This window comes from Archocentrus centrarchus, chromosome 1 (assembly GCF_007364275.1).
Source record: "Archocentrus centrarchus isolate MPI-CPG fArcCen1 chromosome 1, fArcCen1, whole genome shotgun sequence".
Lineage (NCBI taxonomy): Eukaryota > Metazoa > Chordata > Actinopteri > Cichliformes > Cichlidae > Archocentrus > Archocentrus centrarchus.
Genome location: NC_044346.1, coordinates 31,627,334 through 31,655,282, shown reverse-complemented (window position 1 = coordinate 31,655,282; position 27,949 = coordinate 31,627,334). Strand labels below are relative to the sequence as shown.

The window sequence follows — 27,949 nt, the reverse complement described above, 5'->3', positions numbered from 1 at the left end:
TTCTTCCTTGCTTTCAAAATGTTTGCGTGCACACTTTGATATGTAATTAAATACACTCCAGCATCCAAGGACTAAAATAACCGGTTTAAATCCTGGCAAGCTCCAAGGCTACGCCGCGAGCCGTCAGGTTGGAATGGCAAAGTAGACTATATCCTCTGCACACTACATTAAACTTGTACTACTGCAATGCATGAATGAAGCGGCATGCACAACGTACCTGAACATAATATGAATGATTTTATTCCATAAACATAGTTGTGCTTCTGTCACTTTGACATGAAATTAACAAAAGATGAAAGCAGAAGAACAAACTGAACTTGATACTCAAAAACAAAACTTGAAATGATAGAAAAAAACAAATGAGCCAAGCACAATTTGACCAGTGTTTAAAAAAAAAAACAAAAAAACAAACCGGATGCACACATTACAGATCATTCCAGTCATATCTAAAATCAACTGATGTGCATTAACCCTGCTATATATTAACATTTGATCAAAAGCATAAATGCAGGGTACTCAATATGCAGCGAATAATCACACTTTAGCCTTTTGCCACCATGAGGCAGATATGGCTTACTTTTGAAGCTATAAACAGTTGGAAAAAAAAATCTAGTTGAGTCACGCTTCTTTAACTACAGCCTGCAGAATTAAATTTAAGGACTTAATTTCCACAGCACAGAAATGAGCAAAAATCATTTAAGCATAGCAGTGAGGGCAGCTGTGATGCACAGCTGTTTAACCTTAAAATAACTTCCAGACTTAATCATGGCACAGTTTACTCTCACTCACTTCCTTTCATGTTTCCTTCAAAGTTTCTCCCTTTGTGGCACAAATGATAATTATTTTCATACCGTTGGCTTCAGTAATTTATGCACATTTTCATGTAAAGGAACAAACATTGTCTATTCACTGTTATAAAAGCAATAGCATTAACACTCTGTTTAGCGAGTATGACCCCCCATCCAACTGATAAGTCAGAGATCTAAACTGAGTTTGCACACCCAAGCCAAAACTGATGTGAGGCCAACTTTTAAGTGGCATCTAATCGACAACAGCCGAGGTGCTAAACTGGCAAATATTTAACTGTTGGCACAAAGGAACAAAGCAAACCCCCAGTTTTCTCTAAGTGCACGTGGTTGATTCTCATGTTGCAGACTAAGCTGTTATCCTATAACTATACCAACACACTGGGCATATTTCCCTTCCCACAGATTACATGAACAAGCCTCTAAGCAGCAGATAAACATCAGTGTTGAGAAAACAAAATGTCACTGAGACCTTGGAGGAACTCTGAGACCGATCTGTTCACAGGCTAACAGGAAAGCATTGTAGATGGCAGTTAATCAATTGCTTGTCTGTATGAGGACATGACAAATCAGTTCAGTAAATACATAGTTATCTAGAGTCCCCTCCCTCTTTTCTATCTTAAAGTTAGCTACATGTTCAAAGGGCAAAGATGGTATCAAAGTCCAATGAATGCTGCTATGGAAACATTTTACCCACTTTTTTTTTAAACCAAACAAATCTATTATATGTGCCTCAATCAGACTTGAATGCAGGGTCTTTATGGTTAGTAAAGCTGGAAAAGAATAACATCATGAACAGGTGATTTTATGGTTGTATGTATGGCTAATTCACAAAATACAACTCAAGTCCCAGAATTTGGCTTTTTTCCCCCCACACTAATGGTCAACTCCCACTCCCTAATTAAATCAATACCCCATAAACTAGTGGTATCTCCACAAGATTATTACATTGAAAAAAAAGCCACATAACCAAATAAGAAAATACAACCAGGCACAGGCACATACAACCATGAAAATGGCAGTTTTGTTTAGTGAATTGTTTGTACAAATGCATATCCTCAGGTTCCAACAGAGTCAAGAGAAAACACATTAAATGCTGGCCTCTTCCACTTGCACTGTGGCTGTCATAAGCATTCTTCATAACATTCACATTTTGTGACCCTCTGGATACATTCTACCTCTCTACCTGCAGGATTCGTTTATTTGAGGTAAATGTTGCATCTTTGCACAGGGGTCTAAGGTCAGATTACCCAATCATCAGCACTAATCTCAACAGTCAGCCTGATGTCTAAGACCTGATCACAGACCCACTGACGTAAACAGCAGTGTTCGTCTTCTCTAACGTGGAGTTGCACTGCGCAGCTTCTCAAATCTGACAGCACTTAATCAGCATAAAACCACATCAATATGATATAGCTCTGCAGCTGTGCAGTGCAACTGCAGTCAGTCCACCGACAGACGAACATCGCCTCGTCCGCGGGACCTCCCTTTGTCTCAGAAGCTGGGCGGCTCGTAGCCGGCGTCTCCCTTCGGTGGGAGGGTTTGGGTGAAGGGAGGCTGCTGTTGCATGTCGGGCACGTTGCTGGGATAGGGTGTGTAAGTGGTGGGGTTGTAGGTAGTGGGGTTGTAGGAGGTGGGGGCATAGGTCGGAGGATAAGGGGTGTTAATATCCGGTGCCGTCTCCGTGTAGGTAGGCATGGCAAGATTATTTACACCATGGCGATAACGACCCAGTGCGAAGTAGGTTAGGATTCCCTGCATGATGAGATAAAAATGTCGACGTCATTCAAGCTTCTGTGAAAAATGTCAGTAATTAAATCACACAAGAGGATTTCTTTCAGCAATAACTGAAACAAATGTTACACAAGATGAAAATTGTATGGGAGACATTCATTATGCACTGATGAGCCAAAACACTGACCACTCCTGCCTAAAGCATCAAACCTTTGTGTTCTACCAGAAACAGCTGCTGACCTGCTGAGGCATGGGCTGGAAAAACTTTTGAAGGGACCCTGTGGTATCTGGCGCCAAGATGTTAGCAGATCTTTAGAGAGGACCTATTAGGCTTTTCCTTATCCTCTGTCATATATTTACACTGTTACAATGGTGGGTGCTTATATTAAAAGTAAGCAAGTAAGAAACAAGTAATGCCTAAAAGCTCGGTTTCAGAAAGTTTTTTTTTCTACCTCTGAATCTGTGGGGATATCCTTGATACAGTCAACTCTTGTTGAGCACACAGATGCAGCACCCACCAGTCATCTGAACCTTTTGTTTATGAAAGGCAGCCAATCAGAAGAAAGTGACTTAAAGACGGCTTGTTTCAGCCGGAGGACGACCTGAGGGCTGTACTAAAGGGCAGCGCCACTATTTATAGATTGCTACCTTAAAGTCTTGATTTGACCACCTGTGTGTTTAGTACACACTGAAACTCTTTCGGTGTGTCAAAATGGCGACACTTCACCGAGAGTCAGAGTAAGTCTGCACAAACCAACCAAACCAAGCCTCTCAGCGTGCCTTTGAGGTCTTTCACTGAAAACCAATTTTTATTTTGAGGGTTGTAGCTTGAAACCCCCAGCTCCCATCAGCACTGAAAAATGGGAAAATGGGTCAATTTGACATGTAAAGGTGAAAAACACAGGAGAAAAAAAAAAAAGGGTGGATCAGAGGTGAATGAAGGGGAGATCAGCTGAATTTAAAGCAGATATAGTTTTTATGGACAGACTTACTGAGCTTTATGATTACAGGAAGGATGTGTGATCACAGTGTATTGGCTCATTTCAAACTAAACAGAACAGCTGGAAAAACATCCTGAATCTATCCCACCAGTACCTCTAAGTCTTTTTTTAAATTAGTGCACCCTCTCCCTCTCATTTTAATCTGTGCAAGAGCCAAAACATCACAGCAGAAAATTTTATCATAAGATGAAGTTACTACACACAATTGTGCACGATGCCCCAACCACAAAGTCTTAAAGAAAACCTATAAGACTGGTGCCAAGTCTTTGCTAGTATATAAATACATTTTTTTTAAATGATAAACTAGTCTCACTCATAATACAATACATACAATACAAATGTCTAGAATATACTTTCAAAACTAAAACTGACTAGACAATAAATGTGAGCATTTTCAAAGAAAAACTAAATAAAATTGCAGTCCCACTCACCCAGGTGGCAATGGAGAAGAACGAGAAGGCGATGGTGGCGCGCGCAGCGTCCTTAGGGATTGCGTTGTCATCATTAGTTTGACTCCACTGACTGGCCAACAGGCAGAAACACACAAACCACAGGAAGGTCCACACCCCTAAAAAAGACCAAAAGAAAATAAAAACATCCAGAGACGCACATGCACAAACCTTCACCTTTTCCTTTACTGGACGGAAAAATAAGTGCTCAGCTGACAAAGATATGAAAAATGAATTCCTGTCAACAGAAGAAAAAACAACAGAGTTCTCCTGTCTCCATCTGCTCACATGAAAACACGCCGTTTTTTCCAGACTAACACTCCTTTGTTTCCTTGAAGAATGGCTGACTGTGAGATGCTTTGTGTAAAGCTGATAAGTGTTTATTTTCATCTGAATATGTGAGGTCATCCTCCTCCTCCTCCACCCTTCAGCTCATTCGATGGCTAATGTCGCAACGATGAATAACACGTTATGCCAGGAAAACAGTCAGCAGTCTGTTCCAGATTACACACACACACACACACACACACACACAACCCCACACAGAGGCTTTCTGCGTGAAAAGGTTCACACTCAAATTAAAGAGAAAAGGGAACTGAAATAAAGGAATGAGGAGGAGGATCATCTCTGAGGATGAGTGCAATTACCGGTAACTAATAAACAACATGATGTACCATTAGGAACAGCCTGAATGCATCTTGGCATTGATTCTAGTCTCTGGAGCTTGAACACCATTTTTCTAAAACTTTGTTGTCTTGTGATGATGGTGTGAGGACACACTGGTCCACAATCTCCAAAAGGTGCTCAATTATTTTATGTTCTGGTGACTGCAAAGGGTGTAGCCATTTAGTGACACCTCATGCCATGTGGATGGCACTATCATCTTGAAAGAGTGCACTCCTATCAGGATGTAAATGTTTCATTTTAGGACAACAGGTGATCATTCAGAACTACTTTGTGGTGGCTTGCAGGGACCCTTCCTTCTATGTCAGGGGTGGGCAATTAATTTTCTTAAGGGGAAATGATCCAAAAGGCAACAACAGCACAAACACAGTCAAGTGGTACAGTTCAGTGTCTCAAATTAGCAGGTGAAGCTTTGTAGATTGCAATCACCAATCGCTGCCTGTCAATCAAAACAGCCACGCCCGTAACTTTGAACCTTCACAGAATCCAAATGAGTGACTTATAGAAAGGTTTCAGCTGCTGTACAGTGGCTATGAAGGAATAAATTAGCTACAGAGGCTAAAACCATGTTTGCACCAGGCTGTAAACACGCTGGTACAAACACATCCATCCCCTCTGGCAGTAGAAGCAATGACATAACTGTTGGTGATGCAGTCTCTCCTTCCTCGTACAACTTTTTAAAGCATAAATGTTCCTGCTCACCTGAGAATCCCAGGTCGGCCATGACCGTAATCTTCCTCTCCTGTGCATTGCTCATAAAAGGGAGGTAAATATCCAACACCAAGAAGGCCACACATGCCAGGAAGGCAATCACCCCGATACCGACTGCATAGTGACACGCTGAGTCGTTCTGGTTGAAGACGCACTTTGCTTCAGGATGGTGGATGGGGTTGATATAACCTTCTCCTGTGATACAGGCGAACACCACGATGGAAAAAATCTGCAGAAAAACAGAAGAGATGGTGGCAATTAAGCAAAAGTCAATGAAGAGTAAATAAATGTGTCTATTAATAGTTAAAATAAGTTTATTGAATCGGTTCATAATCTCACGAATGGAATTATTATTATTGTTGGTGGAATACTTGTTAAAAGGCTGATGTTTGGACAGAGTTAACATTAAACATAATTACCTGAAGGAGGTTTTGTTACTGGTTTGGTTTGTCTGGTTGTTGGTTCGTTTGTTTGTTACCAGGATTAATTAGAAAGTTATGGATTTGCAGAAAAAAAAAAAAAAGAGGGCGAGCTTTGCATATATGAGAAATTATTAACTTCTGGAATTGACCCAGATCAGGATCCAGTAATTTTTCAAAGGATTCTTTACCGCTGTGAAATTGGGTATTTCTTGTCATATATTCACAAAGATATAACAATAAATTGAATTAATTAATTTAATAATTTAACAAATTAAATTGAAAAGAGAAAAATTAAGAAACATCATTTCAATGTTCCCAAGAAAAGATCTTAAACTAATCAGAATCCAGATATCCATCTGGATCCAGGGGCTCAGTCCATGAATGGTGTGAAGGGATTTTTCAGCTTTGGCAGAGGTATCCAGTCTCAGGCTGCTCCTCTTTGATTTACTGGGCATGTAAATTTATGGAGTTTATAGCAACTTCAATAAGAATGCACAAAAAAAATAAATAAATAAATTTTATCATGTGTATTATGTGCTACAAATACACCATTCCAATTTTTTAAACAAACATTGGTCCAATATTGGCTTAAATAACTGGATTAAGTATGTCTGACAGCAGGTAGATCTATTCAGTTTGTGATGTTTTACGTGTACAACTCTGCACCGGCTGACTTGTAGGTTTTACTTTGCTAAAAGGAGCATTATCATAGCATGGAGGGAGATACTGTGTCTGCAGTTTGGAGATATTTCAGGCTTGTTATACCAAAAACAGAAAACAAAATGCTAAATATGCAGTGACAGGACTGTCAATGTCAGTGTTGGGACAAAAGAAAATTGCTCTGGCTGTTACACGTGTCAAGCACAAGTTGGATATTTAGAAAGAAGGTGAGCAAAATTTGATGGAAAATGGCAATCTGTATTTTAGTTATGTTGATGTTAATAAACATAAAAAGATCCTCACCTTTCTCTGAATTTGTGAGTTAACTGCAGAGAACTGAATGTTGGCGTACAGGTCAAAACTTAAATCTCCTGGCCAGGAAAGAACATTGTGCACTCAAGTGCCTTTCACACGGCCAAGAAAAATAAATGTTTCTCCATAATAAAAAAATTTTAACTACATTTTTTCAGCTTTACATGACTGTCTTCCCTTTACAAAAATCACATCTTAACATTTTCAGCTCCTTCCAGGCAGCTATTGTTTTAACTTTGTGAAAGCACTGTGCAAAAAAATCTACTGACAAACATTTCCTTGAAAATATGCAATGTGCTTAATTTTTTTAGATTAATTTTGCAACAAGTGTTGCAATCAAAGCTCTGCTATCGCCAAACCAACACAGAAGAGGACAAAAAAACAAAAAAAACAAACAAACAAACAAAAAAAAAACAAAAACTGTGGCCACCTTGAAGACCGCATGTAAAATATTTTTCCAAGCAGCCATTTCTTAATAATTAATTAATGCAACAGCTGTACAACGGAATCAAAAAGAGGCCTTGTTTGAGAACTCGTGAGTAAGTTTGCCAACGCCCTCAGGTTTGTCTTGTGTCTTCACACCACATTCACTGAATTAAAATGACACAATTTAGCAACAACAAAGTCACAAAACCTGCACCCACTTCTGCTTCAACAAACTGGCCAAAGCTGCATAATTATAACATGACATCTTTTCTCACTGCCAACTCTTGAAATATCCCCTTTCCCTCACGATAGCATTGTGGAGTGTTTACTCCCTCCTGGTTCCTCTAACTGGCCGTCCTGTGGTCAGCTTCTCTCTGCTCTGGTTACCCACCTAACCATGTGACCTACTTCTGAGTGCAGCTGCCTGCCATGTGATTCCTGAGATGCCACCAGCTCTCTAACATTGCTCATAATGAGATCTGGTAGGAGGACAGAGAGGGACTGTTTAACTGGTGGGAAGGAAAAGAAGGCCAAAGTCCCGCTGATGGGATGAGCCCAGCGATACAGAAAATCAGCCACAGACAGACATTGGGGAAGCGAATACGAGGGGGGAGTTCCTAAACATGTGACAAAAGTAAGACAGGGACTTTCAGAGGAGCAGATGGAAATTTCTGTAATTTTTTTAATGAACAGAAAGTGTTTGTGCATTGAGTGACAGTCAGTCAAACTGACATCTAAATGTCACATGTTGATTTGAGCCTTCTGTTGTCAATAAGCAACACTAATGACATTTGTTTGGATTGTATTTGAATAAAAACTAAACAACACGTATCTACTTACATAAATATGCTTCAAATGTATGGTTTTTAGAGAGGGTGTAAAAATGTGTCACAACACAAGTTATCAAGATAATAAAAATAAAAAGACTGGCAAATAATAGCTGAACATACCCTTTATAGAGGAAATGTCTAGTTTGTGGTCAGATTGGTTAACCAACATGATGAGGCTGGGGCGTCTACATTCACAGAGACTGGCACGTCTACATGACTGTGTGAAAAGTTTATATGATAATAAAGAAACTCTAAAACGCCTCTCAAACAACTGCTGCTGTTCACACCATGAAAAGACCCTAAATTATGTGGAATTAAGTGCAAACTCAGGAAGCTACGGGTCAGCCACAGAGAAGTTTTATCTGGAGAATACCGCGAGAAGCTGCAAGAAGAATCATACACACTAAGAAAACTGGCGGACAACTCCATTTAACAGAGGAAGCTGAAACCCCTCTCAACGCAACTTTAATCTGATAAACCGCACAGGAAAGTTATGAGGAACTGGAGGCAGGTTGCTCGTCCTGTTTTCCCCTTTTCTCATATTTTGGAACACATCGTTCGGCATTGGAGTTCTCCTTGTACTCGTGTGTGTTACGCCAATAAAGGTTCAGCTGTGTGAAATGATTCTGCAAAATCTGGGGTGAGACTGATCAGTCATCGGTGTATGAAGAAAACATTTACCCAGTTACAACAGTCAAGCAGCACATCTCACTCTGTGGGGCAGACTTCATTTGTTACACACAACATTTCACTCCTGCAATAAATTGTAGGATTTAAAGGAAAAATGAATGTCAAAGTAAACTGAAATAAAAGAAGAAAATATAAAAAACTTCATAAAAACTAGAGTAACACTGGTCCCAGGCATAGGTGTGCTCCTCTCTTGTGCTGGCTTACTTTTCTAAGATTTAAATTTCCAGAGACACACGGTGATCTGGCCTGAAATAATCTGAGATGAGCACAGCTGCACTGAATACATGCCAGTCTGAGAGGGCGATCAGTAGCACACATTCACCGAGCATAACAGAGAAGGAGGAGGGGTGAGGGGGGGTATCACTTTACCTGCCTGTTAGCCCCTGTTTACCACTGAAACACACACACACGCACATCCACCAGCTACAACCAGGGGCACAGTCTGGCCTCATCCGCCACACTGAAAACGCTTCACTCTGCAGGTTAATCTGTATGCTTGTCCTGCATTGAAGAATATCAATCTTCATTTACTCAGCATATGGCAGTCAAGCTTAGCACATCCTGTGGAGATGTAGTAGCTCCATTTCACCGAGGAGGTGTTCAAGGACACTAAAACGTTCCTTCGGTGTCTGCTCAGTCACTCAGAGTTGCACAATAGTATTTTTTCACTATAACTGCCGCCTCATTAAGATAAATTTCGTACTTTGCATATCTCCACACAATCTTATCTATGCCTTAAATTTTGCCCAGCAACAGGTGATCAGGGCTGTAAAACTTCCGAACACTTTCTCTCAGCATGAATTCCCCTTTTTGATGCAAACACCGCCTAACCTAACGGTTCAACCTCGTCACGATAAAAACTAATATAACCATCAACAATATATCCGCTGTATGAAGTAAAATTATGAGAATGTAATCTTCTGGATTATAATATTTGGTAGGTACTGTGCCCGGAAGTGAAGTTTTCAGTCTTTTGTCCTGTGACAGAAGCAGTGGTGACCTGCAGCGCTGTCACTGAGACGCTGTCATACAGCAGCTGCTGGAAACATGACGCCCGCTGGACGCGGCGCATAAAGCTGCCTGTTGTTCCGCAATACAAATATATCTCATCTTTTAACCTCTCCCCAGTTTTTTTCGGGTCCCGGTCCGTGCGCACCTGTTCAGGGACCCTCCTAAACATTCAGAGCCACGGCGCACTCACCCAGCTGAGAAAGCGCACGATGGTCTGAGGCTGTCGGATAAACTTGTAAAAGTCGAAGTCTCCTCCTGCGAGCGCAGCTCCGTACGCACTTACACCACCCGTCTCCTCCATGTCTCCCCTTCAGCCGATCCTCCGGAACTTCGGTGCGAGTCGACTTAACAGGAAAGCAGCACTCCAGCCACACTACCGCCTCCTGCTGCGCTGATTCACTCAAGTGCAGCTAGAGCGGGGGCAGCTGCGCAAGCGTCTGCGCGCAGAAGGGGCGGAGCTGCAGAAAAGACGTGTGACTGCTACCTTTACTTATCCCAGGGCCGTGAAACATGCGCCCCCCAGGGGCAGAACAGGCCCCATTCTACCCACTGACTAGTTCTCAAACTTTTCATAGCCACAGTAAAACAATAGATTTTTTTTTAATACAATGCATTTTTTTATTCCTTGTGTGGTGATGCTAAACATATAGAAGTTTGTTTGCAACACTGGAAAAACATTTTTTGTTACTAATAAGACAAAATTTTGGTTTAGCGCCTCAAAAATTCAAGCCTTAGGGCTGAAAATCAGTGGGCCAGGTTCGAGTCCAATCCATGATCCTTTGCTGCATGCCTTCTCCCACTCTTTCTCCCTGCTTTCCTGTCACTTTCCACAAAAGGCCTTTTTTTAAAAAAAAAAAAAAAAGAGAGAAAATTATCATAAAATCAAAGCCTATAAAGTCAAAATAAACAAACCAAAGAAACAAACAGATAATCCTTGCACACAGATGGGCCGATTCCTGTAAAACACTAAGAAAAGTTGCAGAAGAAGTAGACTGACAAATTAATGGTGGAAAACAATACAAACAATAAAAATATCACACAGGCACAAATAAATATACATTTGGGGTCATAAATGATTCCACTTGTTAAAGATGTTTCCTTCTTCTTTTTTTTTTGCCTCATTGGCCCACTCAATATTAAATTGGACACCTCTGACTTAACTCCTCCATCACAGTGTTTTAGAGACAATTATTACAATTCATGCTTGCATTGCATTCATGCTGAAAAGATGCAGCGGCACCCAGCATCATGAGCAGACCCCCCCCCCCGACATCAGTTTGTGTTTAGAGAGCAAACATCCACATTTCTCTTTAAACTGGTTCAACCTTCAAAGTCTCCTTCTGAATCCAGGGCCAATCATCCTCAGAGGCTTCAGATGTCTGAATGGAGAAAACAAACCAAATCCTTTGACTGCTTGTTTATGTCTAACTGGATGGTATAAGAAATTCAGCTGACCTCACCTGATCAAATTCATCCATTTTCACCACTTTCAGCAAATCAGGATTGTCACTGTAACCTGACAAGTCCTACAGGGAAACATTATTGAAGGATACTTGCTGTTTTAGGACAAACATGGTGAAATAAAATAATCAGTGAAGGAAAGACAGAAATAGCAACTAACCAGCTCATCCTCATATGCAGCTTTATGTCTCTGTGTCTGCAGGCTCCACCTGAAAAGAAGCAAAATACAGATGTAGGCTACAGCTGAATGACTAAGTGTGTCACAAGTGCAGCTGCAGACATTTTTAAAGTCTTGTGCAAGGGGCAGAGAACTGGTTCTGAAAACTTTAGCCAAAAAAAGCTGCAGTTACTCTGATGTCCACGTTAGGGGGCTTCAAAAGCGAGTCAGTCCCCACAGACTTCCATGTTCAAACGCCCAACTTTAGAGCAGAAATATCAGCATTTACAGCCTGGTACAAACAGCTTTGGTTTCAATTCACAAATTTCACAGAAAGGTTAAACTAATAAAAATGCTGGAGAAAAAATAATTATCTGAGTTTTTCAATTTTTCAAAATTCTTTCCTGCATCTTAAACTGCTGTTGGGCTGTTGAAGGCTGATCTCATTTTAGTTGAGTCAAAGTGAGTAAGTAGCATTTTATGTGAGGTTTTATAAGACATGACAAATTTGCATTTGTCATTCTTCCAGGCTAGTTGCCCAGTGTGTTTGAGTTTTGGACTCTGAGATTCTTGGTTTGCCTTATGATTATATTGGTTTGTTTTCCTGTTATGAATATTTGTGTTCTCAGTTCTTAGTGCTTAGTTTAGTTCCCCCCCTGTGTCTTCCTGGAATAATGTTCCCTCCCTCTGGTGTCTTGTCTCTCATGTTATGTTCCTTCATGTGTCTGTGTTTCCTCAGTGTGCCTTTCTTCCCGTGTGATGTCAGGTCTGTGTTCCTGTCCCCTTGTTCAGTGTTTTCTGTTTTATTTTGCTGGTCCCTTGTCTCTTGTGCATTGTGTTTAGTTTTGCTTCCCTTTGTCTTGTTTCCCCTGACTGGTTTGGCAGTGTACCTTTGTGTTTCTCATTTCCCTAATTACCCCTGTGTGTATTTAAGCCCTGAGTTTTTCCTTTGCTCTTTGTCACGTCGTCCCCTCTGGGCAGTGTGTTTTCTTGTTCTGTGTTTCCTTAGAGTCCTGGTCAGTTGGATTATTTGCTTCCTTGAGTAACCAGCAATAAAGCTGAGTTTTTTCAAGTTCATAGGTCCTGCATTTGGATCCAGCCTTGCATGGCCTACTGCTGCATTATCACAACATTTTATCTTCAGTTCCCCACATTTAACATGCCATTAAAGAGAGTCACAAATGTCCTCATAGCTCTCCGATGGTGAGTCTTACTGTAGACAAGAAGGGTGTAGCATTTACGATACAGTGCAGCTTGTTTTTTAGCAACATTGTCTGACCACAAACAAGAATCTGGACTTGAATTTTATGTTCGTTGTTGCTGCTTTCTTGAAAAGCTGCTGTGCTGCAAAAGGAAAACAGGAAGCTGGGCCCTTTGTACTTTACACCATTACACCATTGTTTCTTTCAGTGGCATATGGTGGATTAAGCCCCACTAAAGAAAAAGGAAAATCCGACTGTGGAGGAAGCAGCATGGTTCACTCCACAAGAGGAATAAACATTACAGTTACTATAATTTTCAACATATCGGAATTAAACAAAGAAATAACTCACAGAGACTTCTCTCCATACTGCCTCTTTCCTGAAAGAGAAGGGAACAATGTTTTTTCTCTGTAGCAAATGTGAAGGAGCATCACCAGATAGAAACGGGATCTGTACTCACTGAAAATCACTCCAATACAGCAACAAGCAGACACCAGGAAAATCAAAAATGCAAAACTTCCAAAAACAATTCCCACAACATAGTCAGGAATGCGGTTCAGCACTAGAGGGGGAGGAAGATAGTGAAGAGATGATTCAAACTGTCACCTGGTATCAGTGTGTTTTACTCAAACTGACAACAGTGAATCAGCGTACCTTCTTTATCAATGTAGCGCCTCTTACTGCTTATGGCAGTGGTATTGTCGAAGTTGTCTGACACTTCGCAGTGATACGTCCCAGCGCTGCTCCTCCCCACAGAGAGCGCGAGCATAGACTGTTTTGGTGGCAGATCCATCACGTAGTAGAAGCTTCCTTGATCCTGTAGGAGGGTTTTGTTGAGGAACCACTGGTACCGTGGATGAGATCCCTTATCTGCTTTGCAGTAGAACCTCAGGCCAATTATGGCATAGTTTTCTCCGCTGTCATATTTGGACTCGATCGTCACAGGCCCACCAACAGGGACTGTTGGATATTAAAAAGAGACATCAAGACAACTGGACAATCACTGTAAAAACTCATGTTTACCTCAGTGCTGTGTTAAAAGTTTTAAACACATACCCACATGCAAGGGCAAGCGCCGACTGTATGTGGTAGGTTCTCCATTGCTTGCATGGCAACAGAGATCTCCCATGTGGCGGTTCAAGACCAAAGGGAGCTTTAATTCAGCATGTCTCTCGTCCACTGTCACATTGGTGATTTGGTGACTCCCGTTGTACAGCGAGAAGGTGATGGGCGGAGCTCCTTGTGTTGACTGACAGCGGACTCTAGCAGAATATTTGTGTGGCGCTTCCTTTAACACGGTGAAGGAGATGTCGGGGGCTGATACCAAGTCTGAGAGAAGGGTAAGAAGGATGATGTTACTTTGCTGAGCTGCAGTCAAAATGAACCCTGTTAAATTTACATAAACATGACCTGGAAGGGGTTTTTTTTCCCCACAGAGGAGAGCCAACCTTTGACTGTGATTTCAACTTCAGAGCTCCTGGCATTAAAGACTGTTTGGTTGAAGACGTTGGTAGCCACACACATGTAGGAGCCACTGTCTTTAGAAGTTACTCTGAGGATGACAGAGAATATTATTTCTGTAATATCTGGATTACTGATGACTTTTTTCCATAGACTGTATAAAACAAGACAGATGTAAACCTGCTTTCTTGTTAATGGTCAGCAGGGGGCGACTCCTCTAGTTGCAAAAAAGTCTAGAGAGAAAACAATCCTTCAAATCTGTTAAAGCCTTTTCCGATGAATTTATGATCTAAAAAGATTTTCAGGTCTTATTGAATTCAACATGAAGTTAATTTTATAGATTTGGTTCCTGTTAGAGTCAAAAGAAGAATAAATCAGTTAATCAATCAACAACCCAACATCCTTTTGCAAATTATTCCAGGAAACAGGAGCAGCATATTTAAAAGCCTTTTTTACTAATTCCATTCTGACTCTGGGGACATGCATTTGTATTACATTTTGAGAACAAAGTCTATGCTGGTTAAGACTCTTACACATAGACACACAGATAAGAAGGAACCAGCTCAATTAGAACATTATAGACTAAAACTAACCAGTGAGAAAGTCTGTGGATATACAAAGACGGCCATCCAGCAGCAGCATACAAAGAACAGTGATAAGCATGATTTCCACAGCCAGTAATAAAGCATAAAGCACAATGAGAAACAGTGTCCAATTTCTTTAGGTACTGACTAGGCACATTTATAAAAAGCAAATCACCATAATCCAATAAAAGTAAAAACGTTGTGGAAATCAAGTATTTCTTCACTTTATGAGAGAAACAAGATTAATAAAGAAGCTTAGTTTAAATTTCAGTTTGGTCACTAGCTTTCTGATGTGAGTTTTAAATGATAAATTATCATCTATAATGATACCTAAATTCAATTTACAGCCCCTTGAATTGTTTTAATCTTGGGACACTTAGACAACAACTCTATGCCATTTGAGAATAACATGAACTTGGATTTGTCTGCGTTTACCACCAATTTAAGTTGGGTCAAATGTTTACGCACAGCTCTCTTAAACTCCCACCACAGCATTTCAAACAGAGGTTTATACTTTTACTGTGCCATTGCTGCGCCTTGCCTATTTGACTTTTTCAGCCATTCTGTTGTAGATTTGCATGCATGTTTGGGATCATTGTCCTGTCGCATGACCCCATTCAGGCCAAGCAGATGGCCTCGCATTTGACTCTAGAAAACTTTGGTATACAGAGAAATTCATGGTCAAACCTTCATCCCTCCACCACCAGCTGGTATGAGATGTTTGTGCTTTATGGCCAAACATGTCCACTTTGTTCCCCACTGTCCAAAGGGCATTGTTCAAGAAGTCTTGTGGTTTGTTCAGATGCCACAGATGCCATGCTGCCATGTTATTTTTATACAGAAGAGGCTGTCCTAGCACCACTTCCAAACAAGCCACACTTCTACAGTCTTTTTCCAGTTGTACTGTCATGAAGTTAAACATTTAACATGCGAACTGTGGTATCTGAGATAAGCTCCTGGGTTTTTTGCAGCTTCTCTGAGCATTGCACACACTTACCCTCTTAATTCCTATGAAAGCAGTAGGGGTGGGCATAGTTTTCAGGACTCTATGCAGTCCTGTGAATTCTTTTTTTACTGTACAGTCCATCTTGGTTTCTCAGACAGGGTTTGACAAACCTTGAATAAATTGTGCATCACAGAAGAAATGAGGCTGCAGCATCTTATTTATTATTAGTCTGTGTCATATCCAGTACTTACTTTGTGGTACTGACATTTTTCAGTACTGGTTCTTCAAAGAAACCTAAAGTTGACATTACTTTTTTGTGTTTTCCTTCAAGAGCAGATGACACTATGTAAATAAACATATTAGTTAAATTTTACTTTGTCTACAGACAAATCAAATGGCATCAAGTTAAACTAAACTGATTAAATTTGGCTCTAATTAGTATATTTACTAGAATATCATAATACTAATTTACTTACAGTCAGGTTTTTTAAAATTTTTGGACAATGACACAATTATTGCTGCTGTGCACCACCACACTGGATTTTAAAATGAGTCTGTCAGGCTGGCTGTGACTCAGGTGTGTGTGTGATTATAGATTAGATATCGATAAAAGCATTGTATGAATGTGTGTTTGATGAGACTTGTAGTAGAAAGCACACTTTCTGAGTAGAAAGGTGTAAGTACTAATCCTTAAAAGTACTAATCCTTTTAAAATACCTTCAGCTTTAATTTTAAAAAGTACTGTATTAACTTTTTAGGAATTACAGTTATTTTTATGCAGCCCTACATTTTCAGAGGCTTAAAAATAAATGGACCATTTATATTATAATGATTAACATTAACAACTAGCAGCTGCTGGATCACTTCAATGGGATTTCACTGACCTGGAGATCGTGAGCTGGTTGTCAGAAACACGGTGTGAGGAAGACGGAGATATGAGCTGATCATTGTGCAGCCACTTGTAGGAGACATGATTTCCAGCACTAAGTTCACAGCGTAGCTCAAGTGTGCTTTCCTCAAACAGCTCCACTAAACCTGAAGGGATGATCTGTGCACCTTTCACTGGCTCTACAGGACAGACACAAGAACAGGTTGAGATCCAGGCGCAATCTGCACAACAGGAATGCTTATTGATATTGACTGTTTATTAATACATTTCTGCTCCCAATTTTTTAAATAAAAATAGTTTTTCATATCCATAGCAGATGAAATTAGAAAATAGTTCAGTGAAAGTAGTTAAAAGAGAATAAATGGAGAATAGACAAAACACACATAAGAAAAATGGTGCACCTAAATAGACACACTTATGTTAACATACACTATATTGCCAAAAGTATTCACTCACCCATCCAAAATCATTAAATTCAGGTGTTCCAGTCACTTTCATGGCCACAGGTCTATAAAACCAAGCACCTAGGCATGAAGACTGTTTCTATAAACATTTGTGAAAGAATAAGTTGCTCTCAGGAGCTCAATGAATTCCAGTGTGGTACCATGATAGGATGCCATCTGTGCAACAAGCTCCGTCTCGAAATTTCTTCACTACTACATATTCCACAGTTCATGGAATCGGTTTCCGTGGCTGAGCAGCTGGATCCAAGCCTTACATCACTAAGTACAATGCAAAGCATCGGATCCACTGGACTCTAGAGCAGAGGAGACGTACTTTCTGGAGTGACAAATCATACTTCTCCATCTGGTAATACGATGGACGAGTCTGGATTTAGGGGTTGTCAGGAGAACGGTAGTTGTTTGACTGCATTGTGCCAAATGTAACTTTTGGTGGAGGGGGGATTATGGTGTGGGGTTGTTTTTCACGAGCTGAGCTCAGTCGCTTAGTTCCAGTGAAAGGAAATCTTAATTCTTCAGCATACCAAGACATTTTGGACAATTTCATGCTCCCAACATTTTAGGAATAGTTTGGGGATGGCCCCTTTCTGTTCTAACACGACTGTGCACCAGTGCACAAAGCAAAGTCCATAAAGACATGGATGAGCAATTTTGGTGTGGATGAACTTGACTGGCCTGCACAGAGTCCTGACCTCAACCCAAAAGAACACCTTTGGGATGAATTAGAGCAGAGACTGTGAGCCAGGCCTTCTCATCCAACATCAGTGTCTGCCCTCACAGATGTGCTTCTCGAAGAACTGTCAAAGATTCCCATAAACACTCCTAAACCTTGTGGAAATTCTTCCCAGAACAGCTGAATCTATTATAACATGGGATGTCACCTCAGTTCATATGCATGTGAAGGCAGATGAGTGAATACTTTAAAGCAATATATATTGCAGCTTTGAAGAAACACTGTTGTTCAACTTGTGCAAACAGGAATTTGTAAAATGCTCCATGTTACTGATAGAAACTGCTTATTTGTATATAAATAAAGGGGCTCACCTATAACCTTGAAATAGTGGATGTTGCTGAATGTGGCATTAATACCAGAGATAGAGGTGTTCTGTATGCTGGCCTTACACACCAGGTTGCCTTCATGTTGCATTTTGACTTTCATGGGAATGTTTCCAACCTTCCCTTCGATGGAGGTGTACACACCCAATGTCCTGGAATAGTCACCCAGCCTAGAAAAAGGTTGGTACTTAGAGGAATTTCAACTTTTTTTATTGCATTTTACCACAGTAGTTAAATTGAATGTACACACTTAAATATCTGCAGCAGAACTTTCTCATCCATCGGGTGGTTTGGAACTTCACATTGAAACTCTGCAATTGATTTCACCAAAGCCTCTTTGGGGCCATCCAGTCGTGGATGCCCCAGAAAAAACTGACCTATAAAAAAATATAAATAAAAATAAAACTGCACCAACAGGTATCACACAAAGAATCAGTAGCAACAAAATTAAAATGGTCCACAACACACATACAAATAACAACGCTCACTTACTGCTTTGCGTGCGGCAGCAGCAGCACAACCCTGCAGAGAAGAGTTTACAAGATTTTAACATCGTGAAATATTAAGTTTACTGTGGTGCACTTTGTGTTGCTTACCCAGAATGATCACGAAGAAGGAATCGAGCATCTTGAAGAAAAATAACTGACTTTAATACAACAATAGTCCTTGAAATGATTATACCGAGCTGCTGTGGGAAACAAGAGTGACGAGTTCTGTCAGTTTGAAATGGAGGTTTCAGGCAATACGTATGTAAAGCTATGCACACACCCACTTAGAAACATGTGCAAATAACTGATAGTGTTACTCTGGATCGTCCTGTCATGCCCTCCCCCTCCATCATATCAGTTAACTAACTGCATGATGTTGTTTGATATAAACATTAAAAGAAAACAAGTGAAACACAATGTAAAGTAAAGCTGAAATTAAGATATTTTTTGTATTATTTTAATGTAAAAAAGCAAAACAAGAGAAACAAAATATCATTTAATAATTACATGTTTATTTGCGTCAAATTAACAGTATACAGAAGCGGGCAATGCAAATTCTCATTTTTATAAGTGAATATTTCAGCAATGTCTTATAGAGTGTTCAGTAACCCAAGAGCAACATTATTAAATAGTAACATAATATTAGCATTTAAAATTACATAATGAATTAGAAGGTGCAGGATCCTTGCAGCATCATACTGTGATCTCAACCTGAAAAGAGAGAAAAAGTCAAAATGCCACTTTGTTTACATTCACTTGATTTATCATATGTAACAGAGCTGAGGAAGCTTCTTTAGCTTAAATGGAATCTGTTGTGCCCATATTTATATGGTTACAGTAGCTTTGCATGATTCACAGTTCAAAATAATCCTTGTTTCTCTTATATGGGGTCTCTGTGCAGCCACACATTTCATCTGCTGCTAAGGAATGATTATTGATTCTCCCATATTGGCTTCTCTTCATTGGCTCCCTGTTAAATCTAGAATAGAATTTAAAATTCTTCTCCTCACATACAAGGTCTTGAATAATCAGGCACCATCTTATCTCAAAGACCTCATAGTACCATATCACCCCAACAGAGCACTTCGCTCTCAGACTGCTGGCTTACTTGTGGTTCCTAGGATACTTAAGAGTAGAATGGGAGGCAGAGCCTTCAGCTTTCAGGCGCCTCTTCTGTGGAACCAGCTTCCAGCTTGGATTCGGGAGACAGACACCCTCTCTATTTTTAAGATTAGGCTTAAAACTTTCCTTTATGATAAAGCTTATAGTTAGGGCTGGATCAGGTGACCCTGAACCATCCCTTAGTTATGCTGCTATAGGCCTAGTCTGCTGGGGGGTTCACATAATGCACTGTTTCTCATTCACCTTATTTACTTTGTTTATACTCCACTCTGCATTTAATCATTAATTGATATTAATCTCTGGCTCTCTTCCACAGCATGTCTTTCTCTCCCCTCAGCCCAACCGGTCGCGGCAGATGACTGCCCCTCCCTGAGCCTGGTTCTGCTGGAGGTTTCTTCCTGTTAAAAGGGAGTTTTTCCTTTCCACTGTCGCCAAGTGCTGCTCATAGGGGGTCGTTTTGACTGTTGGGTTTTCTCTGTATTATTGTAGGGTCTTTACCCACAATACAAAGCGCCTTGAGGCGACAGTTTGTTGTGATTTGGCGCTATATAAATAAAATTGAATTGAATTGAATTGAATTCCTTCCCCCTTTAAGACAACTTTCTTCTGATTTACTGCTCTTCTCAAACAGGAGGTTTGGACAGAAAGAACTGAGTGACACACTAACCTAACCACATAAATTTAGTTCAGGGATTACCTGTACATATGCTGGCCTCATTATGTGGAACTCTGGCCATGATTGACATGAACATCCACAAGTGTATTAGTATATATATTACAGGAAATAAAGAAACTGATAATAGGTCCCCTTGAATGTTATCATTTTAGCACAAACCGAGTACACCTTTGAATTTAGTTGCTTTTGCTGTGTATGCTTCCCTGACCTCAGGAATCTGTCCTGTTAACCCCGTAACACTGACCTTTTTTTTAACCAAAAAAAAAAAAAATAAGGACTGAACATTTGGAAGCATTTTGCTTATTGGATCACACAAATTCCCTGTAGATGTCAGAAAGGTAAAAATAAACTACTGTTCTGTTTTGTCATTCTTATTACAGTAAGGAACAACTGATGCTGCTGCAGCTCATGGTGTGCTGCTTTGTATGTTCAAATGCCATAATTCAGGCTGATGGCCTACTGCAGCAGAAATTTAACTAAATTTAACTAAATTATAACATAAAGTAAATTAAATAATTGTTTTTCATTTATGTTATAGACTTAAATCTACACTTACAGTATTATTGGTTATCACTTTTTTCATGGGTGTGTATTTTCCTAATAGTTTCCAAAAATATCTCCAGAAGAAAAAAACTGTCAATTTGCACTAAGAACAGGAAAACTGACACACTGAGGAAATATGGAGAAATTATGTATTAGGAAAATACAGGTGTCAAATTCAGCAGTCCTTTACAGAAATCCTACTATGAATTTATATATATATATATATATATATATACTGATTTGTTAATTATAGGAAATAAGGGGCCCTTTAAAGTGTGACTGGCCACTAAGTTTTCACTAATCCAAATAGTAGTGTTATGCTTTTTTTTTGCATGCATACCTGATTCTGGACATCACAATCTGCAGAGGGAGGTTCAGCCAAATTTCCCCCTGACTGGGACATCAGTTCAGACTGAAGTGCATCAGAGCTGAGGTGGGATGATACGAATATTATTGAACAGGATGAATTATTAACTTCAAACAAAGCTTCTAAAAGCAAATATATGAAGAATGCACATGCAAATAATAACACAACTGCAAAAACACCCTTTCTAAGGTCAAAATGTTTTAGATATAAGCCTGCTTCTGGTTGAAACATTTAAAAAAGCCAGAATATCTGTATGCCATTGTTGCACATTAAATTTTGAAATAAGGTTACAGAGGCAGGTTAGCAAGCAGTCACATGAACTCAGCTCCCTGTTTTAAAAGGTATTTCATAAATAAAGATTATTATTATTATTATGCAGAAGAGGCCTAAAAATAGACCTCCCTGTACATTAAAAGTAGCTCAAAGTCAAAGATGCTTGTCAGGCTATCGTCTTCCAGTTGTGTTAAACTTATTAAAAAAAGACCAACTATATTCTTAATGTAAATATAAGACTATTACACTTGATCATATTTACAGTGTTTGCAGTGTAAAACTTACTTTGCAGGATCACTGTGAGTATGAGCTGTAAAAAAAAAAAAAAAAAAAAAGTTATGCAGACGTTTTAACAGAAACTTCTGTGCACATACCAACCAGTGAATTCCTGATTAAAACACACACACCTTGTTTGTCTTCAAACATCTTGTACACCAAGGCTGAGCCCACTGCTAGCACGAGGAGAACGAAGCAGCAGAATGCTATGGTGACAGCCTCTGTGACACTCATGCAAAACTCTGGAAGAGATGGGACAAAGCCAGTTTACACACTGCAGAGGCAGCATACACACTTCTGCACAAAAGTTTGGGGTCACTTCTGAAATTTCTTTCTTTTTGAGAGCAATGCATATTTGCTTTGAATTAAAACAGATTTCAAACTGGCCCAGGACAGACACGGGAGTCCCCGCTGCACAATTGAGTAACAATATCATAGTCTCCAGTTAAATAGACAAACACCTCACTGTTCGTCAGCAGGTCCCTTCATTAAATATTTCTCACAAAACGCTAGCTGCAAAATCAAAAGTACACCGAAATTGGGCAGAAGAAGGTTGGAAAACAGTGTTATGGGGATCAAATGTGTTTGGAAGAAAAAAAAAAGGAATATTTGTGTAAAACAGAACAAGTTTTTTGAGGCTAATGAGGAAATGTCATGGTTTGGGGCGTGCTTTGGTGGTAAAGTGGGAAATCTGCACAAAATAAAAGGGATTGAGGATGAACAAATAAGACAATGCCACAACAGACTTTTTTGCATCACTGATGTTTGGAGCAGTTTTCCTCATGCAACAGATGAATCAGCAAAGCACAGACCCAAACTATGCAAGAACTACATAAATAAGAAGCAGCTGGTGTTCTATATGTAATGACCTGGCCATTAAATACATCCACTTTTGTCTGCTGAGGTGATATTTTTGATATGTAATCAGTACCCATGAAACCCAGTCCAACCTGTGGGAGGTGCTTCATGTATAATACGATGGGGTTAGCTCAAAAATAACTGACCAAAATCTTGTAACAGTTCGGTGCTTTTGTGGATTTTAAAAACATTTCAGAAGAACTCAAAAGGGACTACGCTAGGAACGGAACAGTTAACTTTCATTGACACAAAGCAGCCTAAACAAACAACGTAACAAAGGAAAAACAGGTGAACACAATTAACAACGGGTTAATGGTCCATAAAAAAAATCAGGGCCTCAGGGGAAGACTGAAAGGAAACAACACTGACACAACACACAAAAGAAAGCAGCCTTCAAAGTAAAAACAGGAAGTACCCAAAGAGAGCGATAGGCATGAATACTAACACTTAACAAGACGGCAGAGATGAGGGAGCACAAACAGAAACACCAGGGACTCTAACTCTTTTCCTGTTACTCCCTTTAGGGGATCAGCTGCTGCCATCTGGTTCTATTCCTAGCATCCTCCTTCGATCCAAAACACAAGAAATCACAAACCAAATTATTACTAAAAACCACAAAGTAAAAACATTACCAGCTTTAAGGCTTACAATGTAGCAAAAAATAGCAAAGGATGCGTAACAGGAATTTTAGAAAATAAACACAAAAATCAAAACTTTAAATACTGAAAAACAACAACAAAAGCCCCTCATCAGAGCCTCACACTTGAATATATTAACTAAGAATTCAAAACAGGAATCGCTGGCAAACAATGGGGACCGAGTCAAGTCTACAAGGCTGTGACTGCTGCGAATCTGATTCTTTGACAAAAGCAGAATTTTAAGGGCAAATGTTTTCAAAAATTCATTATTTATTGTGTTCAATTTTCTATGAACTTTGGATTTATATTCAATAAATAAAAACAAAAGAGTTATTTATTTATTTTTGCATGACCCGAAACTTTTGCCTAATGGTAGGGTTACTACAATAAACAAAATATTTTTACTTTTACTTGGTGCTGTTTCAGTGGAGGATGCTGCTTGAGACACGGAGTTGACTGAAGGCACAAAGAGTGCAGAAACCCACAGGAAGACACATTTAGATTAAAACATGCCGGTTAAGAAGAGCCTTGATGTCTGTTAAAGATCTAACATTTAATTTTGTAAACCCAAAAATGCCTGCTAGAAGAATCATGAGGAAAATAAACAGTCAAGACCAGACTGAGCATTTATGTTTTGGAACTGCAGTGACAGCCTCAAGGTGGAAATACTCAGCCATGGCTGCTTATTTCAATCATGGTGCTGTGTGTCTTCTTGTAGAGTCCTGGTCTTTTACCTGTAACTTGGACCAGCTCAGCTGCACTCTCCACCCAGCTCCTAGAGTCATCATAGCTGTCCCTGGCCCTGCAGCGGTAATACCCTGACTCCTCTGGGCTGAGTTTAGGGAGGACGAGGGTTCTTCCTCGGTCAGTGAAGGCAAAATGAGGCAGGATGGGCTGAATGTGGGAATCCAGATGTGACTCAGAGGGAAGGACAGAGTCATTCAAGAGCCATGAGAAGTAAGGGAAAGTTCCTCTGCTGACATGACAGCTCAGCCTTGCTGTAGTCAGTTTGGATTCAGCTGTGTACAGATATTCAACCTCCACTTTCACATTTCCTCCAACTGGGACTGCATGGACAGGGAAGAAGGAAGAGAAGATCTCAAATCACATAAAGACTGCAGACTTTAAAACATGGACAAGGTTTATGGATTTGAAATGTGAAGTGTTTTAAATATATAGTATTTCTAATGACCAGCAGGTCTCCTCTGGTTGCAAAAAGAAGTCTGGATGTGCAGAAGTCTATAGAAAAATGATCATTTCTTCATGAGTTTATTCTCTCGATCAATAGGTTTGATCTTATTGAACACAACATGAAGTTTAATTTGTAAATTATAGTGCCTATTATCCAATTCAGGGTCCCAGGCAGGGCTGGAGCCTAAATGGAAGAAAATGGATGGATGGATGGATGGATGGATGGATGCTGCCTATTAGTGCTTGTGACTGACAAGTAAGCACACCCTGGATTATCCTCCTTTCTGACACAATAATTCACAAATTGAGCTTCATGTTGTATTCAGTATAACCTCAGGCTAATGTTTGAGCCCATAAAGTCATCAAGAAAATGTTGGTGTCATGGAGAAGAGGGAGCTGAGGGCCATTTTCTTGTAGACTTCTATACAACCAGAGGAGTTGTTCCCTGCTGGCGATTATATAGAATGCAACTTTAAGAAACCTTTGTATTTGCGGCATCCATCTTTCATATACAGTCAACGGTAAAGACACAGGTCACTGACACATCTCTGCCATTCATACCTACTTCCAGAGTCACAGGTTTACTCATGAGCTCCCGATTCTCTGTTTTCACCCGACATCGTGCTTCTCCCATGTCCAGCTCAGGTACTACAGCTACACGAAACCAGGCAGTGAGGGACTGAACTGCTACGATAGAGTCCACTTCTTTACCATCTACTAAAAGGGAAAAGTTCACTGGAGGGCTCCCTCTTGATGACCAGCAGGTCAGGTTTCCATGGTAACTGGCTCCCTCTTTATAAACAGAAAAGAAGATCTCTGGCTTCGAAACGTAGACTGGTGGAGAGGCAAGGAAGAAGAAGGAGGGAGAGCATATGTTAAGAAACAAAAGTAACTCTGACATTTTTAAGACAGGTACGCACACAAGGAACCTTTAAGGTATGCTGGGAGCTGGCTACAGGTGGAAGTTGTTCCAAAATTCACAGTAATTAGCTGACACTTATTTTTGGAATTTTGCATAAAATATGGCAAAAAATATCAGTGCCTCTCTGTCCCTCTAGTGAAAACTCATTAAAATCATCCTTTGAGAATGTTATAATGTACATAAATGTGTGCAAATCTCTTTAGTAGTTCATTGGCTATTTCCACACCAAAGTGGCAGATAGAACCATGCAGCTAACATAGAAGTTATAAACTTAAAAACTCTACAAGAAACTCTAAAAACATTTGTCGCTATATACCTTTGATTGTCACCTGAACCTCTGTGCTGATGGAAGTGCTCATACTGTCATTAACCCTGGTCCAAGCGCTGCAATAATAATACCCAGCATGCTCTGGGGTTATCCTTTCCATCAGAAGCTTGTTTCCAATGAGGTAGAAGGGAGTAGAAGTCGAAGATGTTATTTCCTTTCTGTTAAAAAACCAGCTGTAGGAAAGGTGGGACCCACTTTCAACTTCACAGCTCAGGGCCATGTGTGACCCCTCGTATGCAACTGGAGGAAAAGGTTCAGAGACCACTCTGGTATTTGATGGTGGAGCTGGAAATCAGGGAATAAAAGATGGTTGGTGAAGAAAGAAGAAGGTCAGTTGAGTAACATTTAGTAAACGACCCAGCACCCGGTACTCACTGACTACACTCAGCTTGATGCTGTTGCTGATTCCTGTGCTCCCTCTACCTGTGGCCTTGCAGTGGTATGATCCTTCTGAAGATGGCTTTACTTTGATGGGGAATGATGCCGTTTGGCCCCCTTGGAGATCTCTGTCCCATGCAATAACACCACCATCCCTCATCAGCTCATAGGTAACTGGTGGGGAGACGTCAGGTGCAATACAACGGAAAACCACCCTCGGGCCACTCAAGGCCAGCTCAGGACCAGTCAGCACTGGGCGAAGAGAGCTTGATCCACCTAAAGAAGGTAATGAAACGATCGTGCATGGAAGCCTGAAACTATAAAGAGCTTTAAATACTGTACTCAGTAGCCACCAGCTAAGTACTGGTCAGTCTCTGTTCCCACGCTCACTGAAAAAATAAGATTGTGGATAAAAATTGTACAAACAAGGTTCCTAAGAAGCAACACAGTGCAGCAACTGTGTGATTTTATTATGTCAACCTGGACCAAAATGTTTCTAGCAACTTGTTGAATCTGTGCCATGAAGAATTAGAAGAACTGAGGGTCTGAAGGCAAAAGGGTGTCCAACTGAATTCTAGCAAGGTGTACCTAATAAAGTGGTCAGTGATTGTATAAAACAAATTATGTCGTGCATTTTTAAAAAATAATGAGTAATGTGTAATACAGTAAGGACCCCCCTGCACTGGTGATTTGTACCTTAAAGAGGCCAGTCCTAAGCTTCTGTTGGCAGTTTTGTACATTAGTATAAAAAGGTGCAGAGCACCCATTCATTTATAAACTTGGAAATAGATTGGTATTTGTAGAATGTTTTTAATAGTTTTACCGACCACTGACTCATATCTGCACCTACAGCCAGCAGACACAGGCAGGACAAAGGCGTGGTTGAAGTAACAGGGCTAACCACCGCACCACTGTGCTGCCAATATAAAATACTGATACAAAACAAAACATATCAGACTTTATTAAATGTTTTTCACTCAAGTAAAAACAGTAAAACTAAAAAAAAAAAACAAAAACTAAATTTTTAACATTTTTTTCAGCATTTTTAGCCAAATGCTGACTGTGGTGACTCCACCTGTCACCTGTGGCCTTTCTGTGTGGAGTTTGCATGTTCTGCCTTTTGCCTGTGTGCTGACTGTCTTCTCCTTGAAACGTAGAAGAAATTGGACCCCTTATTTCTAAGAGTATATTCAAGAAAGCAAACACCTAAAAAGTTGGAATATCTCTGCTAGTTTAGCAACATATTTTAAACATCCAGAAAACACACTTACTTATTTTGATGAGGAAACTTGCCACAGCTGAAAAAAAAAAAAACACATCAGATTAAGAATATCATTCCTTAAATTTACGCACACACTCACACACACACACATGCACACACACACACACACACACACACACACACACACACACACACACACACACACACACACACACACACACACACACACACACACACACACACACACAATAAATGGCATAAATTTACCAACTCACCTAAAACTGGCAAGAACTTAAGAGTCTGGTGGTTCTCCATAAGCCTGTTATACTTATGCATCTTTGGGCATGGCTTCTTCAGCTTGCCAAAGCTAAGGGTGTTTCACATGTGTTGCAAGTAGATAACATACTGGGCTGCGTGTTAACTTCATTTTAAGGATCTGTGTGATGTCAAATGCAAATACAGCTAAAACACATGCACAAAGATTTTAATCACAGTGGAGAAAAACATTCACAGTCACTTTAAGTCTTTAAGTGACTGTAACCTCCTCATTATGAGCACATTTTGTCTAATATTTTTTATTTTAGCTGTGTTTTGGGTCACTATCCTGTTAGAGGACCCATGACCTGCGACTGAGAGAAGGCTTTCTGACACGGGGGAGCGCATTTTGTTCCAGAATGCCTCAATAGCCATAAGATTTCATTGTATCCTGCACAG

The 27,949-nt window shown here is 40.0% G+C and overlaps 3 protein-coding genes across 6 annotated transcripts; all 3 read right to left on the bottom strand.

Moving 5' to 3' along the window:
- Nucleotides 1-214: 214 nt before the first annotated feature.
- Nucleotides 215-10,195, bottom strand: syngr2b (synaptogyrin 2b). The gene is made up of 4 exons (XM_030747118.1): nucleotides 9,927-10,195; nucleotides 5,377-5,614; nucleotides 3,973-4,109; nucleotides 215-2,561 (listed from the first exon to the last, which is right to left on the bottom strand). The coding sequence occupies exons 1-4, from the start codon at nucleotides 10,035-10,037 to the stop codon at nucleotides 2,301-2,303; spliced, it is 747 nt and encodes a 248-aa protein (XP_030602978.1). The 5' UTR covers nucleotides 10,038-10,195; the 3' UTR covers nucleotides 215-2,300.
- A 134-nt stretch (nucleotides 10,196-10,329) lies between these two features.
- LOC115792377 (Fc receptor-like protein 3) lies at nucleotides 10,330-18,685 on the bottom strand. 2 transcript variants are annotated; one of them, XM_030746924.1, is made up of 14 exons: nucleotides 18,550-18,685; nucleotides 18,446-18,475; nucleotides 18,204-18,330; nucleotides 17,942-18,123; nucleotides 16,432-16,615; nucleotides 14,005-14,108; nucleotides 13,613-13,885; nucleotides 13,211-13,516; nucleotides 13,017-13,118; nucleotides 12,908-12,935; nucleotides 11,358-11,406; nucleotides 11,197-11,262; nucleotides 11,062-11,115; nucleotides 10,330-10,574 (listed from the first exon to the last, which is right to left on the bottom strand). In XM_030746924.1, the coding sequence occupies exons 1-14, from the start codon at nucleotides 18,578-18,580 to the stop codon at nucleotides 10,557-10,559; spliced, it is 1,554 nt and encodes a 517-aa protein (XP_030602784.1). In that variant the 5' UTR covers nucleotides 18,581-18,685; the 3' UTR covers nucleotides 10,330-10,556. The 2 variants fall into 2 exon arrangements, with proteins under 2 accessions (XP_030602784.1, XP_030602858.1); XM_030746998.1 differs by lacking the exon at nucleotides 11,062-11,115.
- Nucleotides 18,686-18,933: 248 nt separating this feature from the next.
- On the bottom strand, nucleotides 18,934-27,613 carry LOC115790192 (Fc receptor-like protein 5). Of its 3 annotated transcripts, XM_030743893.1 has the most exons (11): nucleotides 27,511-27,613; nucleotides 27,285-27,311; nucleotides 26,011-26,289; nucleotides 25,624-25,920; nucleotides 24,947-25,219; nucleotides 23,929-24,261; nucleotides 23,600-23,650; nucleotides 21,830-21,940; nucleotides 21,708-21,732; nucleotides 21,123-21,210; nucleotides 18,934-19,152 (listed from the first exon to the last, which is right to left on the bottom strand). In XM_030743893.1, exons 1-11 carry the CDS (start codon nucleotides 27,569-27,571, stop codon nucleotides 19,135-19,137), a joined length of 1,563 nt encoding a protein of 520 aa, XP_030599753.1. In that variant the 5' UTR covers nucleotides 27,572-27,613; the 3' UTR covers nucleotides 18,934-19,134. The 3 variants fall into 3 exon arrangements, with proteins under 3 accessions (XP_030599753.1, XP_030599762.1, XP_030599770.1); XM_030743902.1 differs by lacking the exon at nucleotides 23,600-23,650; XM_030743910.1 differs by lacking the exons at nucleotides 18,934-19,152; nucleotides 21,123-21,210; nucleotides 21,708-21,732; nucleotides 21,830-21,940; nucleotides 23,600-23,650 and adding an exon at nucleotides 21,959-23,121.
- Nucleotides 27,614-27,949: the final 336 nt, after the last annotated feature.

Coding starts and splice junctions, on each gene's coding strand:
- syngr2b (XM_030747118.1), bottom strand. CDS start 10,037: ATGGAGGAGACGGGTGGTGTAAGTGCGTACGGAGCTGCGCTCGCAGGA. Junction 4,110..5,376: donor GGCCGACCTGGGATTCTCAG/GTGAGCAGGAAC, acceptor GGTCTTTTTTAG/GGGTGTGGACCTTCCTGTGG. Junction 2,562..3,972: donor TCTTCTCCATTGCCACCTGG/GTGAGTGGGACT, acceptor CTCATCATGCAG/GGAATCCTAACCTACTTCGC.
- LOC115792377 (XM_030746924.1), bottom strand. CDS start 18,580: ATGCTCGATTCCTTCTTCGTGATCATTCTGG. Junction 18,476..18,549: donor CTTCTTCGTGATCATTCTGG/GTAAGCAACACA, acceptor TCTTCTCTGCAG/GGTTGTGCTGCTGCTGCCGC. Junction 11,263..11,357: donor CTGCATATGAGGATGAGCTG/GTTAGTTGCTAT, acceptor GTTTCCCTGTAG/GACTTGTCAGGTTACAGTGA.
- LOC115790192 (XM_030743893.1), bottom strand. CDS start 27,571: ATGCATAAGTATAACAGGCTTATGGAGAACCACCAGACTCTTAAGTTC. Junction 25,220..25,623: donor GGTTCAGGTGACAATCAAAG/GTATATAGCGAC, acceptor CCTCTCCACCAG/TCTACGTTTCGAAGCCAGAG. Junction 24,262..24,946: donor ACCTGTGACTCTGGAAGTAG/GTATGAATGGCA, acceptor CTGTCCATGCAG/TCCCAGTTGGAGGAAATGTG.